At 44.3% G+C, this 17,036-nt stretch overlaps 2 protein-coding genes across 4 annotated transcripts; both read right to left on the minus strand.

Moving 5' to 3' along the window:
* Positions 1-1,253: 1,253 nt before the first annotated feature.
* On the minus strand, positions 1,254-3,243 carry LOC308361047 (Krueppel-like factor 14; the record flags this gene model as incomplete). The annotated part of the gene is made up of 2 exons (XM_080833293.1): positions 1,254-1,543; positions 2,760-3,243. 2 exons carry the CDS (start codon positions 3,241-3,243, stop codon positions 1,254-1,256), a joined length of 774 nt encoding a protein of 257 aa, XP_080689419.1.
* Positions 3,244-5,055: 1,812 nt separating this feature from the next.
* abhd17ab (abhydrolase domain containing 17A, depalmitoylase b) lies at positions 5,056-16,161 on the minus strand. 3 transcript variants are annotated; one of them, XM_080832272.1, is made up of 7 exons: positions 15,991-16,161; positions 15,248-15,308; positions 15,117-15,140; positions 14,464-14,858; positions 12,792-12,986; positions 11,672-11,851; positions 5,056-8,584 (listed from the first exon to the last, which is right to left on the minus strand). In XM_080832272.1, the coding sequence occupies exons 4-7, from the start codon at positions 14,850-14,852 to the stop codon at positions 8,359-8,361; spliced, it is 990 nt and encodes a 329-aa protein (XP_080688398.1). In that variant the 5' UTR covers positions 14,853-14,858; positions 15,117-15,140; positions 15,248-15,308; positions 15,991-16,161; the 3' UTR covers positions 5,056-8,358. The 3 variants fall into 3 exon arrangements, with proteins under 3 accessions (XP_080688398.1, XP_080688399.1, XP_080688397.1); XM_080832273.1 differs by lacking the exon at positions 15,248-15,308; XM_080832271.1 differs by having other exon boundaries at positions 15,248-16,161.
* Between the last annotated feature and the right edge of the window lie 875 nt (positions 16,162-17,036).

The raw sequence follows: 17,036 nt of genomic DNA on the forward strand, positions 1-17,036 counted from the left end.
ATTGTGAGAAAAATACCATGTAAGCATGTCTTTCTCCAAATAAAACTACATGCCTCTGTACAAAAAACATTCAAGCACTGAATGTTGAAAAGAAAGCACATTGAAACAAGAGGTATTTTGGGGGCAATTTTAGATACAGCAATTTTAGATACAAGCTTCTATTTTGACAGCAGCAGACAATGCCCCCTAGTGGTGACCTTATCAAGAGGTTGTCTACATCTCTTTTCTTTTGTGAAAGGGGCGGTGGCAGTATTTAAGCTAGGCACAACCAAACCAGGTACAGTACCCACACAACCGCTTTATGTTTTTTTTCTATATTACCATCACATGGTCTTAAAATGGGCAAAACAGGAAGGTTACAATTTCTTAGGTATGGCAGAGACCACGCATTTCACAACCAACTGTTTTCCAGTTGGCTAGGAGAAAAACATCAACAGGGAGTTGAGTTGTCATGGTATTAGAGGCAAGTAAACATTCCCTGAAAGATTTGTGCATTTACCTTGCCCCACAAATAGGTCTGAAAGCTTTGATCTGATTCCTTTCCATTAATTAAGGCAGTCCTTTATCGCACTTGATGAAGCACTTGGACCTCGGATGTTGACTACAGTGTACCTAGCGTTAGTCCTACAGTCCTTTGCTTCCTCCACCCACAAGTAAAGCAGAAAAAAAAAGAGTATAACTTGTACAGCAGCTATATGAAAACTGATACACCATCAAAAACAGATCAATTTTAAATGTTTCTATTGCACCCTGAAATTATTATTATTATTATTATTGTACACACACATGGAACCAAGGTGGTGCCATTCTAAGGTGTAGGCGTCAATGAAAGAGTTACGTCCTGCTAGACTCCTGTGTGTTACTACTACAAAGCATTTAGATGCTGGAAAGAGCAAGTATTTCATATTGACAGATATCCATCAACCTTTAGCTAGCTATAACTCCACCATAGTAGAGCATTTCTTTTTAGAACATACCTAATATAGGGGGCTAAAATGCTATTAACAGTGCAGCATAACTCTTATTACATCTACTGCAAAAGCTATGTGCTTAGACAGGAATATTTAAAACAATTTACCACTATGTAAATCAACAGAATACTGATACTACATAACAAGTCTACATGTGCATACCATTCCACTGTATAATATAAAAAAAAAACACAATTACAGAACAACAACACATGTGAGGAGTTCTGCTGTTCCCTATAGAGAATGCACTCAGTCTCTTGGTCTCCATGGACATCATTATTTCTAGGATAAATGGATGAATGGGACCTGGTGCCCCAAATCCAGGGCAACAGTATCCGTCTCCACCTTCACGCTGTCCTCCCGGACACCCTTGCGGGCAATCATGGAGGGCTTGAAGCCTGGGTGCCGACGCGCGTGCTTGACCAGGTGGTCACTGCGCATGAAGCGCTTGTCACACATCGGGCACAGGAAGCGCTTCTCGCCCGTGTGGGTCCTGATGTGGCGAGCCAGCTCGTCGGAACGGGCAAACCTCTTACCACAGTCGGCCCATGAGCAGGGGAATGGCCTCTCACCTGTACAACACACACACACACACACACACACACAAAAACCACTGGGTTATATGATGCAAGATACACCACACCTAGACTAAAAGCAGCTCTGCTGCACCACAATTATAGTGACACCCTCCCAATTTATAGCCTTGTTCATATAAGATTTATGATGTGCCCTTGAAGGCAGGCCGGTGGTGAGTGAAGATCCGATTGCAACCTCAACAACTCTACCGTCTGTTACCATCCTAGTCATCTCTGAGCACTCTCTTAAGCTTGCTAGCACATGAACATGAAGTTGTCAGCACTATTGTGTATATAATACATTTTTTGATGGAAGTTTTGTTGATCTGATGTGTTCAGTATACTCTGGTTTGGGCTTGGTCTAAATTATAGGATGAAATGACAGATAATAACAATGCAACATCCCCTCAGCTGTCTGCTTCCAAACCATTACTGCTCTCAGCCATCTTAGAGTCAGAGGCCATGTTGTAGTCAAGCACCCATAAATAACACATGGGGGAAGGACTCAAAAAGCAACAAGAGCCCTTTCAAGGCCCTCAGCTGAGAAAACCCTGTGTGTTGTAACAAATAATTCACTTGTTTATTGTCCTCATAGGTTTAGAAAAACTAAATCCTATTAATTTGTGATGACATCAGTTTACTGTACAAGTTCAACGGACTAGCAGTTCTACAGCACTACTGAAATGTGAATATCGATGAGCATGGCAACCATCAAGTTTGGCCTAGTGGCTCTGCAGTTTGCCACTATGAAACGTTCAGGTGCTTGTTAAGACGTTCAGCTGCAGGTAAACGTAAACAAACAAATAAAGAATAATGTATTGATACTTGGGAGCAACGGTCAATCTGAACTGTGTTTGACAATGTATACGGGGGTAGCCTACTACATATATCCTTTTGTATCGCACATGTCGATGGTGAGGTCTCCATGAGATGTAGAGCTAGGGAAGCCTATTACTTGCGTTAGGATGCATTCGGCCACCACTGGCGTCTGCCCACAACGTGGACAGGGAATGGCAGGGCCACGAATACCGATAGATCGTTTTTTTGGGTCAGGCAATTTAATATTCATCTCCGAATATTTCAATCCAAAACAATTCAGAATATGATCCTATTGGGGCAGTACTGTGCACATAAAATGTGTTTATTTATTTGAGCGAGGTTTTTACATATAGCAAGTGTACTTGTGTTTCAGCAATCTTCATAGGCTACTAACCTGTATGTGTTCTCATATGTGCTTTAAGATGCGATGATTTGCCGTATGCTCGATCACACCCGCTGAATGTGCAGTGATGTCGCTTTAAATTCGGCGATCCGTTTAATAGCCCTCTCTGAACACTGGGCGTCGGTGTGGCGGAGGGGGTCATGTTGGGGGTCGCAGTAGTAGAATCAGACAGCGTGGTGTAGCCGCTTTCCCCACACGAGAAGTTATCGGATGAGTTGCTGCTCTCGGAGTTGACCGACATGGGTCGAAACTTTCCATGGAGACCGGTTAGAATCCCCGCCGCAGTTATAGCCCCGTCTTTCAATGTGTCACGAACTTCTCTGTCCTCCCTCGACCCCTCCGTATCCCCGAGGGAGAGGTCCAGGGGCCCCAGTGTGTTGGGGGGAACAGGGGTAGGGCGATGTAGGACTGGCCCACTAGATATGGACACTAGACACTCAGCGGCAAAGTAATCAGAATACGCAAACACTGCCATAGCCTTTCACGAGATAGGGTCGTCAACGTGTCGAAAAGTAGGCTGCCGTGAAAAGATCGAGTTATCGCGCAATTCGACGTTAAATTGTAAAACTGAAGTTCAGTAAAGCGTGTTACGTACCATCCCTTTGTATCCGTATTTAGGAAGCGTCTCCCTCATGGCATTACCTACAATGTGCGTTGGAGAGGCCGGTCATTGTGTCTGCAAACCGGTTTAATTGACGCTCTCGTTTTAGGGTAACACGCAGGGTGACGCCTTCTGACGTCTACTGTAGGAAGAAAACGTTTCTGATGCGTTTTTCCCCCCCGAGGGGCACAGCGGATGAACGATGCTCCACAACCCCACGCCCACTTCACTCCAAGTTCTGACGACATAGCCTTTGGCCAACGACAACAAAACTAACTTTAAATGTCGATGATGTTTTTTTTTAACTAGACAATTACCATTGGCAAGAATGTAATGTAAACGGCCATGGTTAATGCCAATTTAAGAATATCGAGGAATCTATTGTCACAAACTCAGTAACGTTAGGTGTTCATGAGTAAATTCAGCAGTTACATTGCACCCTTCAGACCTTGCTTTCCCTTAAAGGCCGAGTTCCGTGGACTCCTAAGATAGTGTGTGACAAGGCCAACTTGTAAAACACTCCATAATCTTTGATTAATTAAACACAAATTTTGCTCTATTTTTCAGATTCAGAATAGGATATTTGAACACACATGCCAGTATCAGTAAAGAGCATTTTCTAAAAATGCTTTCCAGAGACCAGCTGGCTTAAGGCCACCGAAGGCCTCACTACTAAACACCATCCAGTCTGGGTTAATGTGTGCAACAGTAGGCTAGTCTCCCTCAGAACAGACACACATTTCCGCAACAGCTGGTGAACTGTGTGCGGTGCTGTTAGATCACTGAACATCACTGCCACCGCCACCACCAGCAGCAGGACTGTGAGAACAATGCTCTCAGAGAAGTGCTGTTGCATCGACTGAAGCCTAATCCATGTGCCAGGCGATTAGGGAATTTGTGTAGGAGCCCCGTGTATGTGCTCATGTGTGTCGTCTGCCAGGGCTGCAGTAGGAGTCGGTGAGGGGGCTTAAATCCCATCTGGCAGCCTTGCGCTCCTTCCTTCTCTGCTTCTGCCTCACACACACACACACACAAGGGGTGGACAGACATAGGCCTCGTACTGGAGTAATTAAAAGGGACATATAATTGGAATCTTTTTGTCACAGATAACAGCTAAGCCCATCTGTTCATCCATGCAACCCCCTTCCTTCCCTCCTCCCCCATCAAACTCCGACCTACACCCAACCCCCCCCCCCCCCCCCCCCCACACCCAGTCTCGCCTCTCTTAGCACCCATCCTCTAACGACACACACACACAGGCGTATGTGCGATGGCTTCCACTCGCTCCTAATGCCCTTTGTTTACTCAGAGCCACAAGGGACATGAAAAAAGCCCTTATGGACTGAGGTATTAACCTTGATTTACAGTGGGTGGGCCACACAGTAGGCAAACCAGGGCAGCAAGAAGAATAGGCGTGCACGGCTCAGAGGGCACGTTATTGAGCAGAAGCTACATGAAACCTTGTAGACCATTTGCTGCAAAACACTGAGTATTTAATGAGTATAGTAAACAATGACTTGCTTTTCACCCTGGTGGCATTATAGTAAGCCAGGCCTTTCTTCAGTAAAAATAGCCAAGGCGGTTTTATTAATCAATCCATGATTTTATTTCCTAAGATCTTCTGTTCAATTAATTTTGGAAAAAGAAAAAAAGACATACATTTCTTTTTTAAACTAAAAAGGACAACTTGAAAATAACAATGCTTAAGTAGAATACAATAAAACACTCCAATCCCCAATTCCCTTGGTTCCCAACCCCCACAGCAGAAAAAAACCTGCAAGATCTGCGAACAACTTTAAGTACAGTACATACATTTGAATAATAAAAAAAGACAATTCTCTTTAACTTATCCTTTTTTTTCTTTGAACGAGATAAAATAAAGAGTGTTTGCGAGTGTGTGTGTGTGTCTGGAGCTTCTCTGGACCACCATAAGCGCGCACACACACACTTCACCACCCTCCCACACATGCATGCTATCTCCGCAAACCCTTCTAGACTCAGAGATCGGCTGTGTATTGCTTGCATCTTCCAGCAAATCCCTGGGCCCTCTGCTTCTGCAGCTGTTTAGATGAATGTCTGTGTAACACACACCTATCTTCATTGGATCCTGGTTTGGCCTGTGTTAAATTCCCTTTCCATGCCACAACGCTGTTGTAGTGCGGTGGCAGTGGACTTCAGCTTTGATACCTGCGAGTCTTTGGTTCTGATGGTTATCAACCCGGTAGCGGTGTCGTAATTGGTGGGAAAATATGTTTATGGGCGAGCATCAGACTTGGGTTTTGCCTTTGGTTGGGTACTTGGTTATTTACACAAACCCAAAGTGCAATGAAAAAGACCTCAGTCGATCGACATGGAATCAACTGCACGGGTTACAGCCATGTGGTAGAAAAATGACGGGGCTGCCAGGCTAAGTGGTGGACATTGAAAGCACCTGCATCATTCTCGCCATCAATGCCCTTCATCATCGCATATAAACCAACAAATCAGAGCCAGTAAAGACTTGGTTGGGGTCTACAGAGTCCAAATGCCCAGAAGAGGAGGCGTCACTGCAAACCAATCCAGAAAAGCATAGCGAGGACTAGAGTGTGAAACCAGGGACACTGATGCAGACAGCACTGAGGAGACATGCTTGAAATCTACATAAAAGGGAGGGTTTGACCCTTTCATTCCATTGAGAGCGTTTGATCCTCGTCTTCAGCAGCAAGTTCACTTAATACTTGGTCCAGTTCAAACAGCTTGGTCTAAAGAAGAACCCAGTTGCACACCACTGTGGCCATAGCCAGCATAGGCCTGGTGGCTCACGATGACTTAGTGTCTTTTGTTATTTTTTGTAGACCTTTCAGTTTGACTAAATATTGTTTTTAAAATTGTCTTGAGTGTAATCCATACAATAAGACATGTTCTTGTCAAGAGATGAAAAGTAACAGAACTCCCTTTTAAGGTGTGTACCAGGTGATAACTTGCCATTATTTTTCGTGAGATTTCTGGTGAGATATTTAGGTTAAGATGTTGTCCTATCATGGGACAATTTACATATGTGGTTATATATTCTAGATATACACTGTAGTGTTTCCCACTTCTGAAGTATGGGGGGGTTCACAGATGAATAGGTGCAAATTTGAAACTTCATGACGGTGCAGATTTTAAGACCATCAGGGATGTGATTTAAGTATCTGTTTAACATATAGCTATGCTTTACCAACAACAACCAAATGCTTCATAAACCTTAAATAAAACTGTACATAAACTAAAATATTTTTTTTTTGCGTTCAATGTTGTCAAAAAAATATCACTACATCCAATTCTAAAGACAAACCTGCTGTCATTCTTCCAACTAGGAACAGGAAAAACTGGAAAACATTTTGACATTACTGCCTCCACAGGACTGGAGGCAGGACTGTTTTCTGGGACCAACATCTTCCCGCAAATCCACCATTTTTCAAAAAGAGAGTATCTCTGTAAACCTGTTACTTGGATGCTTGCTTAACTTCACATATGGGCAAAATACAAAGACTACAAAAAGTGCACGCAGCCAAACTCCAGCTGACAGAGACACAGCAGTGTAGCATCCCTACAGCATGGTTAGTCAGCCAAAACATGTTGCAATGCCACCATGATGAGAATTTGTTTTTCTGACACACAGTCAGAAGGGAAAGAAACGAACGCACTAAGCCTAAACAGAGCCCATGTACTGTGTCTAGACTGCAGTTCAGGCAAAGAGTCATTGGGACATCCCAAATTCAACAGGCATAATGTTATCAGTGTCTGTTATATTGGTTTTAAATTATGTTTTTTTAAATAATAATTTATTCTTACTCTTCACATTTGTTTTTCAGAACATTACTGTTAATATTTTTTGGGAAAGTAAGATAGCCATTCCTTTTTCACACAAAAAAAAAAAAGAATAGAAGAGAATCTTTTTGTGTTTGGTGGGCCTGGGGGAGGACGTCTATAATTGTCCAACAGCGATGGGGAAATTATGGGGTTGGTTTTCAATATTCTAGACAGTTGCCTGTTGCAATTAGGATGGAAACGTAATGTTTAAGGCCTGCAATGGCTTAGTGATGAGCCAAAACGCAGGTCACGAAAGATTGCCCAACCACCCACCCTTCAACTCCCCCCTCCCTCTCAGCTCACTGACAGACCTCAGATAGAGGCAAAGCAACAATGGACAAAAGAGCCAGCCAGTGCGCTCAAGTTACCCCAGCAGTAGGGGCCAATATCACATGTCATCTCTGCCAAAGACACACGACACAAACACCTCTCCCCAGCTGGGAGGTGGGACAGAGGAGGACACAGTGAGGGAGAACTTTCTGCCCCCGAGGCCTGTCTGTATCCCACATCAGAGAGAGGGCGTGTGGGGCGGGAGGCCGGGATCGCAGGGGAAAAGAGAGACAGACGAGAGGGTGGACGAGACACAGGAGCCGTGACGAGGCTAGAGAGGGCCTGAGGTGGTGTGTGTCCGCCCAGCCAGCGCCACCCCCCCCTTCATCACGCTGGGTCAGCTGGTGTGGACCAGGGGTGAAAGGGCAGGCCACTGCCCGCCATGACCTTACGGGATAGTTGGAGACGGGATAATCAGAAAACGAAACAAAAAAAATAAGAAGGCCAAAATAAGTATAATTATTATTAATAATATTAATTAAAAAAAAGACTACAACAGTGAGAGATAAAAAGATATTCACTCGTTCAGTTCTATGTAAGTGGGCGCCTCCCCCTCCTCAGAGACAAAAGAGGCCCACAGACAGAGACCGCCCACTCAGGCCCTCTCAGACGGGGACTTGGAGAGTGTGTGTGTGTGTGTGTGTGTGTGTGTGTGTGTGTATGTGTGTGAGAGAGAGAGAAAAAGAGAGAGAGAGAGGGGTGGATTTAAACAGGCCTGGGCCAAGGAGGAGGAGGGGGAGAAAAAGGTGGGAGGCTTTTTGTGTGTGTGTGTGTGTGTGTGTGTGTGTGTGTGTGTGAATTAAGGGGGGTGGGCTGGGGTGGTTCTCAGGCATGCTGCACTGCTAGCTCGGTGCCGATGAAGCGGCGCAGGCGCTCCAGGTACTGGCTGTAGAGTTCAATGTCGTTGTGCCCCGCACCCTCCACCCACAGCGGCTCCACAGCCTTGGGGCAGCGCTCAAACAGGGCCAGCCCGTGGGAGAAGTCGATCACCTCATCCTCCGTACCGTGGATGATCAGTACCGGCGACGTGATCTTGGACACCTTCTCGATACTACATGGAGAGAGAGAGAGAGCGAGAGAGAAATATGTATCAGCCTGTCATGAGCTCCACAGTAATGTGAACCCCCTGTCCCACATCACCAATATTTAATTTTTCAATAATTGACAATTAACCTGCTATATGTTTATATACCACATTGTTACTATCTATGACTTTCTTTTATTTATTTTTTTATTATTATTATTTATTTGTATTAGATGTGATTGTACATTTTATGTAAACATCGTTGTATTGTATGCAGTCATGCCAATAAAGCCTTTGAATTGAATTGAATTGAATTGAGAGAGAGAGAGAGAGAGAGAGAGAGAGAGAGAGAGAGAGAGAGAGAGAGAGAGAGAGAGAGAGAGAGAGAGAGAGAGAGAGAGAGAGGTCAATGGAGGATTGACATCCTTGATTGAGGTCACATTTATCTCTTCAGGTTATTAATCTGAATCATATTAACTAACATTTTCAGACATTTATATCTCAGTTATTTTTGCATTATCGCTAACCATTATACAGACACTTTTGACCATAAAGAACCTACTCAGTACTATTTTTTGGGCACTTTAAAGACAAACACTAATTTTCATGCTCTAAAATCGAATAACACCCGATTCCCTTTGTCTCACTATTCTGACTGTGATGTTGCCCAACAAGGCCACTCAGTGCCCTGTAAGCATTCATCTACAGCGATGGTGGAAAACCGAAGTCAGACACTTTATCAGGGTTTTCTTTGCACTAGCAGGTGTGCTGGAGGAATCTACTCTCTGCGTCCTCAATGACCGACTCACAACATTACAACACATCCTTAACCATCGAAGGCAACATACAGTGCCACTTGAAAGTATGTGAACCCCTTGAGCAGTTAAGAGTTTTCTGTTGTTTTACCATGATTTTTCATTATTTTCATCACCAATTTTCCATAGATGAAATGTCAGGTTTATGTTCATCATTTGCATGTACTTGTTTAGAGGGAATTTTTTGAGTAGCCAAAAAACTACATGAAACATGGAATAAGTCCATTCCAAAAGTAAGTGAACCCCCAGCTGAATTGGTAAAGTCAAGCAGGTAACAGATTCGGTGAAACATATTTGGGTGCTTAATTAGTCAATTCAGCAAACCAATCAACTGAGACATCCTTAGGAAAAGGGTTGGGCAACACAGATTAAAAGAGAGAGGAAACCAACCAAACTACTGTAGTGCCAAGGTGTACCCACACAGATCCACCATGCCGAGAGGAAACGAGGTATCCGAGAACATCAGGAAGAAGGTACTGACAGCCCATCAGTCTTGGGAAAGCTATAAGACCATCTCCAAAAGATTCCAGCTCAATCCATCCATCCAAGAAAAATAATTTAGAAATGGAGGGCATTCAACATGACCGCATCTCTGCCTAGAAGTGGACGCCCATGAAGACCATCACCAAGAAGCACCAGAAGAAGAATAAATCAGGTAAAAGTCAACCCACACATCACCTCTAAAGAGTTTCGGACCTCTCTGGCAGCATTTGGGGTAAATGTACATGGGTCTACAATCAGACGGAAATTGACTAGACATGACATTCATGATCGGGTTGCTAGAAGGAAGCCTCTGCTCTCAAGAAAGAACAAAACTGCCCGTTTCAACTTTGCCAGAGAGCACTTGGATAAACCAAAGGCCTTCTGGAAGTCCCTTCTTTGGACAGATGAGTCCGAGATAGAATTATTTGGTCACGATCAAAACCAACAATTTGCGTCTGATTGTAGACCCATGTACATTTACCCCAGATGCTGCCAGAGAGGTCCGAAACTCTTTAGAGGTGATGTGTGGGTTGACTTTTACCTGATTCATTCTTCTTCTGGTGCTTCTTGGTGATGGTCTTGATCGGCGTCCACCTCGAGGCAGACATTCATTTTGAATGCCCTCCATTTCTAAATGATTTGTCTTGGATGGATGGATGGAGCTGGAATCTTTTGGAGATGGTCTTATAGCTTTCCCAAGACTGATGGGCTGTCAGTACCTTCTTCCTGATGTTCTCGGATATCTCGTTTCCTCTCGGCATGGTGGATCTCTGTGGGTACACCTTGGCACTACAGTAGTTTGGTTGGTTTCCTCTCTCTTTTAATCCGTGTTGCCTAAACCTTTTCCTAAGGATGTCTCAGTTGATCGGTTTGCTTAATTGACTAATTAAGCACCCAAATAAGTTTCACCAAATCTGTTACCTGCTTGACTTTACCAATTCAGCTGGGGGTTCACTTACTTTTGAAATGGACTAATTCCATGTTACATGTAGTTTTTTGGCTACTCAAACAATTCCCTCCAAACAAGTAAATGCAAATGATAAACATAAACCTGACATTTCATCTATGTAAAATTGGTGATGAAAATAATGAAAAATCATGGTAAAACAACAGAAAACTCTTAAGTGCTCAAGGGGTTCACATACTTTCAAGTGGCACTGTATGGGCAGGGCAACAAGTGCTCCAGTCATATTACAGTGATTCACACAAACACAAACACACACACAGAATGACACAGATGAGTGATTTTTTTCCGCTCCCAACCATCAGACAGCAAATGCTGGCTGCAGCTGCCTGTGCAGGGGTGCGTGTGTGTGTGTGTGTGTGTGTGTGTGTGTGTGTGCGCGCGCATGCACCGACAGCAGTGCTGCTGTGGGTTACGGTGCGGTGTGCCGGACAGCTGGGCTAGGGGACTGGGTGACCCAGGCGGGGAACAGAGTGGGCATTCAGCACAGCTGCAGCTCGAGCGCCAGCGGGCACCCCTGCGCTCAGCCTGGCACCGACCGCGTCGCTCCAGCCCAACTCCAACGGCCCGGGCACAGGCAGGGGTGAGTAAGTGCGCCAATATTCTAGTGGTTTTACAAATATGCACAGATGTCTACAGGCTCTTCAGTCAGTCAATACGCTCAATCACTACCAGCACCAGCGTTGACGTTGTGAATAATAACAGCACTGTGCGGAAGTCTATGATGCACTATATTCCCAATCACAGGTGATAATGCTGATGATACTATGAACTACTTAGGTCCTTTTCATATGTCTGTGTGAGGACAGAAACTGATAGATCTTCACCAGGAAGAGAAGCGCGGACACTTACTTTGGGAAAGCGTCGAAGCAGTAGGTTTTCTTTGTGTCGGGGAAAGCCACCCGCATGCCCGAAGTCAGAGGGGAGTGCAAGACGACTGCCGCACACTCATACCGTGACGCCAGGTCTACGGTGGGCACGGTGCCAATGCTCTGCCCGTACAGGATGATGTTCTCAGGACTGATGCCATACCTGTGGACAGCAGAAAGGACAAGCCATCAGAGGGCATTAAACATGAAACTATAAATTAAGAGATCCTATCCTTTCATTCATAACAATTTCACTGAGCAAAAAATCAGGATCGAGACTCAAGATCTGTTTGTGACTAAGCCGCATTCCAGGCAGCTTTCTAGGGAAAGCTAAAGGCGACTACATCAGACCCTTACTAGGAATGTTACCAGACCAGTCTCACCAAACCAAGCAGTTCCTGGTTCCACATTTGGCTTGAAAAATGTGAAGCGTGTGCCAGCATTCAGTTTGAGATTCATTCAGTGCTCAGAAACGTAATTAGCCGCAACTAGTCTGCAATGCCATTTCCTGCATCCAAAGATCATATGCCTGAGATGACAGATTCAGGTTGATCAGCATCAACTTCCATAGCATTCCAAGCTCACGATTCCAGGTAAACAGAGCAGATAAACCTACTCCACCTGCCTGTACAGTATCATTTCTCCAGGTAGCTCTGTAAACAATGCACAAATCTATAGGTAGGCGTCTATATCAAGATAGTTGGTTTCAGCGCTATGCACATAATGTAAAATACTTGAGTTCAAAGTTAACTACCTGAGTCACAGTTTGGTAATAATGGTTAGGGTTTGGTGTTACCTAAAGCTATTTATACTTGTCCAAATGCAGCCCTTTCAAAAGCTCTTTCATGTTAATTTAAGTAGAGTGTGCCTTGGGACACCTCAAAATAAAATAAGGACCGACGCCATCCCTCCTGATCCAGGGATTTTCCAAAATGATATGACACTGCCTCACACACAAAGAATGACTCAACTTCCCAAAATCATCTCCAGATGCCAGGAGTACGGGAATAGGTCCTGTTCCTGATCTGCTGTGGGACCGTCCCAGATCAGAGCCAGATGAGTGTCAGTTTCTTCCCTGGGTGAGACAGATGTCTGAGTCCTACCGTGTGCGTAGAGCCTGCCAGGCGGCATCGATGTCTGCGTAGAGGTTCTTCTCGGACGGCTTCCCGGTGCTGACGCCGTAGCCTGAGTAGTCGTAGGAGAAGATGTTGCAGTTGATCCGTGTGCCGAGGCCGATGTAGAAGCTGCTCATCTGGCCTAGATCCACCGCGTTGCCGTGGGAGAACAGGATGGTGAACCTGGAGGAACCGCAGGAAGGGGGGGGAGAGAGAGAGAGAGACAAAGAGAGAGAGAGAAAGAGAGACAGAGAGAGAAAGAGAGAGAGAGGGGGGGGGGGTGAGAGAATGATGCATCGCCTGTGGCATGTCTTCTTGCTCTTGTCAGTCTGGCTCGCACCGTATTATCAAGAGTCTCTGTGTCGCAGGTCTTCTGGCCTGAACGATGTCACTAATTACATGTGACTAATTAAACTTTTTCCCATAGGGCTTTTTACATTTTTTTATTACCACACATGACCACAGCTGCGTAATGTATGCCACTGACAAAAATACTGGCACCTTTTCACCACCACTGTTTTAAAAATGCTGTATTAAACTGCATATACAGCATAAGTGTATTTGCTTTCATTGCTACAAACAGATAGGCTTTACACAGGAATTGAAGTTTAAATACACATAATTACATTAAAGTGTGTGCTCGTTGACTGAAGAGTACAATACTGTAGAAGGCTGGCCATGCAACCGGCAACAAAATCAAACCACTCTGAGTTTAACAAGTGTTTCTGGCTGTCCATACCACTTCGACCGAGTCACTGGTGGTGGTAGACAACATGAACAATCTATGATCATGATTTCCTTAAGATCTTTAAAAACGTCTTAGCATTGCTAAAACTAAAAACCACAGGGAAGTTTCCATTTCTTGACATTAGTTTTCCTAGAAGACCAGTATGATGGGAACGATTTTCATGTACACATAAAAAGAATATTTCCATTAATTTCTGATCATGTAAAAAGATCTACCTGACTATTAAAAATCACTAACTACATGGTTTAGCGTTCTCATTCAAGTGACCTTTTCTCAGGTCACCTAGGACAAGGGCATAGATTAGAATATAAATTCTTAATTAAAAAATGTCAAGGGTAAAGAACTCCAGTAACATGATTGCAAATGTTTATGTTTTTTATGCTAACATAAGTGACATCAGACGACAGCTGCGTCAAACGTGTCGCCTGGGACACAACAAAAGACTGTCAGCTGAGGAAAAGTTCGGTTAGAAACAGCTGACACAGCTAAGAAAGCCAGGAAGTGGCACACATGTTGGGGGGGGGGGGGGGGGGGGGGGGGGGGGGGGTAATGCAATGAGTGCAGAGAGAGGATAGAAGGGGGGTGAGCCTATCAGAGGAAGTCTGACAGGAGATGGGAGTCAAGACAAAAGAAACCGAAAAAACAACCACGGATAGAGCAGCTCGAGCAGGAAAGAGATTCCCAGAGGTAACACCCTAGTGCCTATGAAGGGAGAGAGATGCTGTGTTCACATCCTCAATCACCTAGTTTGGGGGTGAGGTGTGCCAGAGTGGCTTTTACACATTTCAGGTTCTCATCCCTGCACTCTCTGTATACCTATCCACCCCATACCTCTCTCTGTCTGTTTGCCTGCCTATTTTCTATTATCTCCACATCAGTTTTTCTACCATCCAAGTCCATTCCGTCTCTCACCTGGCGGAGGGTGCGCAGCGGATGTACATGCAGCCCACTCTGTTGCCACGGCTGGATCGCGTGAGGAACACTTCTGTGGCGTCCAGCTCTCTCTGGGAGTACTGAAACTCCGCTCTCTCCGTCAGGTGCAACTTCCATCTACCCTCTCCGGCCGAACTGACGCCACCAGCCCCTGCGCTGCCCCCGCTTGTGCTGCCACCAGCCCCTGCTCCTCGCGACCTCAGGCTCGGCGCCGTGGCGGCACCCGCGGGCACAGACCCTGCCTCCAGGTCGGGCAGAAGGGCATAGGTGGGCTCCGGGGGAAGGAAGGCAAGCTTGGCAGCAATGCGGCTGGGGCAAGGAGGACAGCAGAACAGGCAGCACAGCTCGCTGACAGATAGGCCATTCATTATCCACTGTTAGAAGACAGAGAAGAAGACCACTGTTCACCGTTTACTCGTGCAAAACAAAAGGGACTCAGTGCCACTGCTGGAGCGTGGGTGTACGAAGTGTGGGATACTTAAAGCCCAGCGGGGACACTGAAACAGATCTGATGGTGGCATAACTAACGTTTAATATCTAACATGGCACATGCATCAGCATTGAAGCATTAATTAAAATCACATAATAGTGATGAAATGTTGTTATGACATAAAGTAAACAAATACAATTACCTGATGTTGAAGTATTAGATATTCCTTTAATAAATAGAAAAGAGCGTGCTCAGGTTTTGTAGGTAAAAAAGTGCCAGTCTTAACGGTTGCATATGAAAGGATCTGAGCACAAACACACAAAAAAAGCCTACCACGTTCCAACTGGATTTCTGGACTGCACAAAAGCCTCGGTATCCAACAGCCTTAGAGCGTCTATATTTTACAAAACATGCATATAACGAATTGTTAAAGCTTTAGAAAAAATTGACTATTCCTCCTGGTAAGCTACAAAATGGAGAGCGGTAAACACAACAACATATGCTAAGTCAGCCCGCTGACGACTATGGTAAGGTGTTTGTAAACTACCTCCTGGGACAGCGACCCTTACTCATATCCTATCACAGAATTATGCTCACGTACGGGTCTGAGTCGGGAAAATAGAACTGGACGGAGTACAACAGTCCCATAAACTAAGTACCTATTTGTCATAGAAAGCGTAAAACTACAAAACTGACACTAATGTGGCTAAATACCTTACATTCACGTTACAATGACGCTGGAGGGTAGATATGGTTCAGTAACTACGAGATGGCAACGTGAGTGGTGTTGGCCAGTTTGCAGCCGCAAAAAAATGTTGACCTTCTTCACTTAGCTAGCTTTTAATTTAAACGCTGCTTAGCGTGTAGACGAGGTGTCAAAGACACCGCTGTGACATTACAACAGAGGTTTACATTGGCACCGCTAAAACAATCGCATACAATTAATCCACATGCATAGTGCCCGCTCGCTCCCTCAACCACATCAAGCCAAATCCGAATTCTTAGCTACTCGTCTTGCTAAGTAGCTAGCTTGCAGAAAGCTATACAAACTAGCTAGCATTTAGCCAGCAACAGACCTGAAAACACCGACTCCTCCGATAAGAAATCAATTATTGGACAGTGAGGTTAACATGTTTTGTATTGCGCTGTATTCCACAACCTCTCAAATATCCGATTTTCGAATTGCATATGCTGCAGACGATCTTGAAGATCTGTTTCCTCCTGTCATTTATTAATCTGTTGGTCGGCTAATTTGTGCAGTGTTTTTTTTCCACTCCTACTCTACCGCATCCGGAAATGACGGTGACATGACATTAGAGGAGGAGCTTCCAAAATGAAAACTTACATTTTGTTGTTGTCATAACCATCCGACTCGTAAAATGTGCTGCCTGAAAAGTCAAACCCCCTAAATATTAACATTAAGATCGTGTTGAACGGTTATAAGGTTTTTTAGCTAGGTCATTTAGATTGAAGCACTCAGTCACGAGCTAAGGGTAGTGATAATGGTATTCAGTGACTAGCATATAATTCTTTCACGAATATCAGTTGTTGCAGAAGATGGGTGGTGAGAGCGGGGAAGAACTACATTCCTATCATCTATAGATAAAAGATTTCCTGACTGTGGATGTGTTCTTGGGCTAAAAAGCGAAGGTTTTGCATTTCAGTCGTAACCTAAAAAAAATATTCTAAATGACTTAAGTTCTAACATTCTACGCTACTATTAAGTTGTAATGTAGCCTGTATTTCTTGACGAGTGTATTTAACATTTTAACATTTTAGATGTTTCTTTTAAACTGTCCCCCTAAAAAATATATTCGTATGAAGAAAGAATACATGTTCTTGTTTCAAACCTTGAGCAGGCTGTTTAAAGTAGCTTTTGGAATAGTGAGAAGGTGAGAAAGTAAAACGCAGACAAATGAGTAAGAAATAAAGCTTTGGGTGGCTGTGGGTAGCATTCCTTTACATTGCTTCACGGATTTAACACCTTCTGTTAAGGCCTCTCAATAAAGGTAAAGCCATAAATCATGAATACCATAGAATATACATTTTTTACTTTTAATCTTTCAGTTTTAAATTTGGTGAGGTAGACTTGAGAAAAGCCCTATCTTACAAATATGAACCT

This window comes from Sprattus sprattus, assembly GCF_963457725.1.
Source record: "Sprattus sprattus genome assembly, chromosome: 2".
In the NCBI taxonomy this organism is placed as follows: domain Eukaryota; kingdom Metazoa; phylum Chordata; class Actinopteri; order Clupeiformes; family Clupeidae; genus Sprattus; species Sprattus sprattus.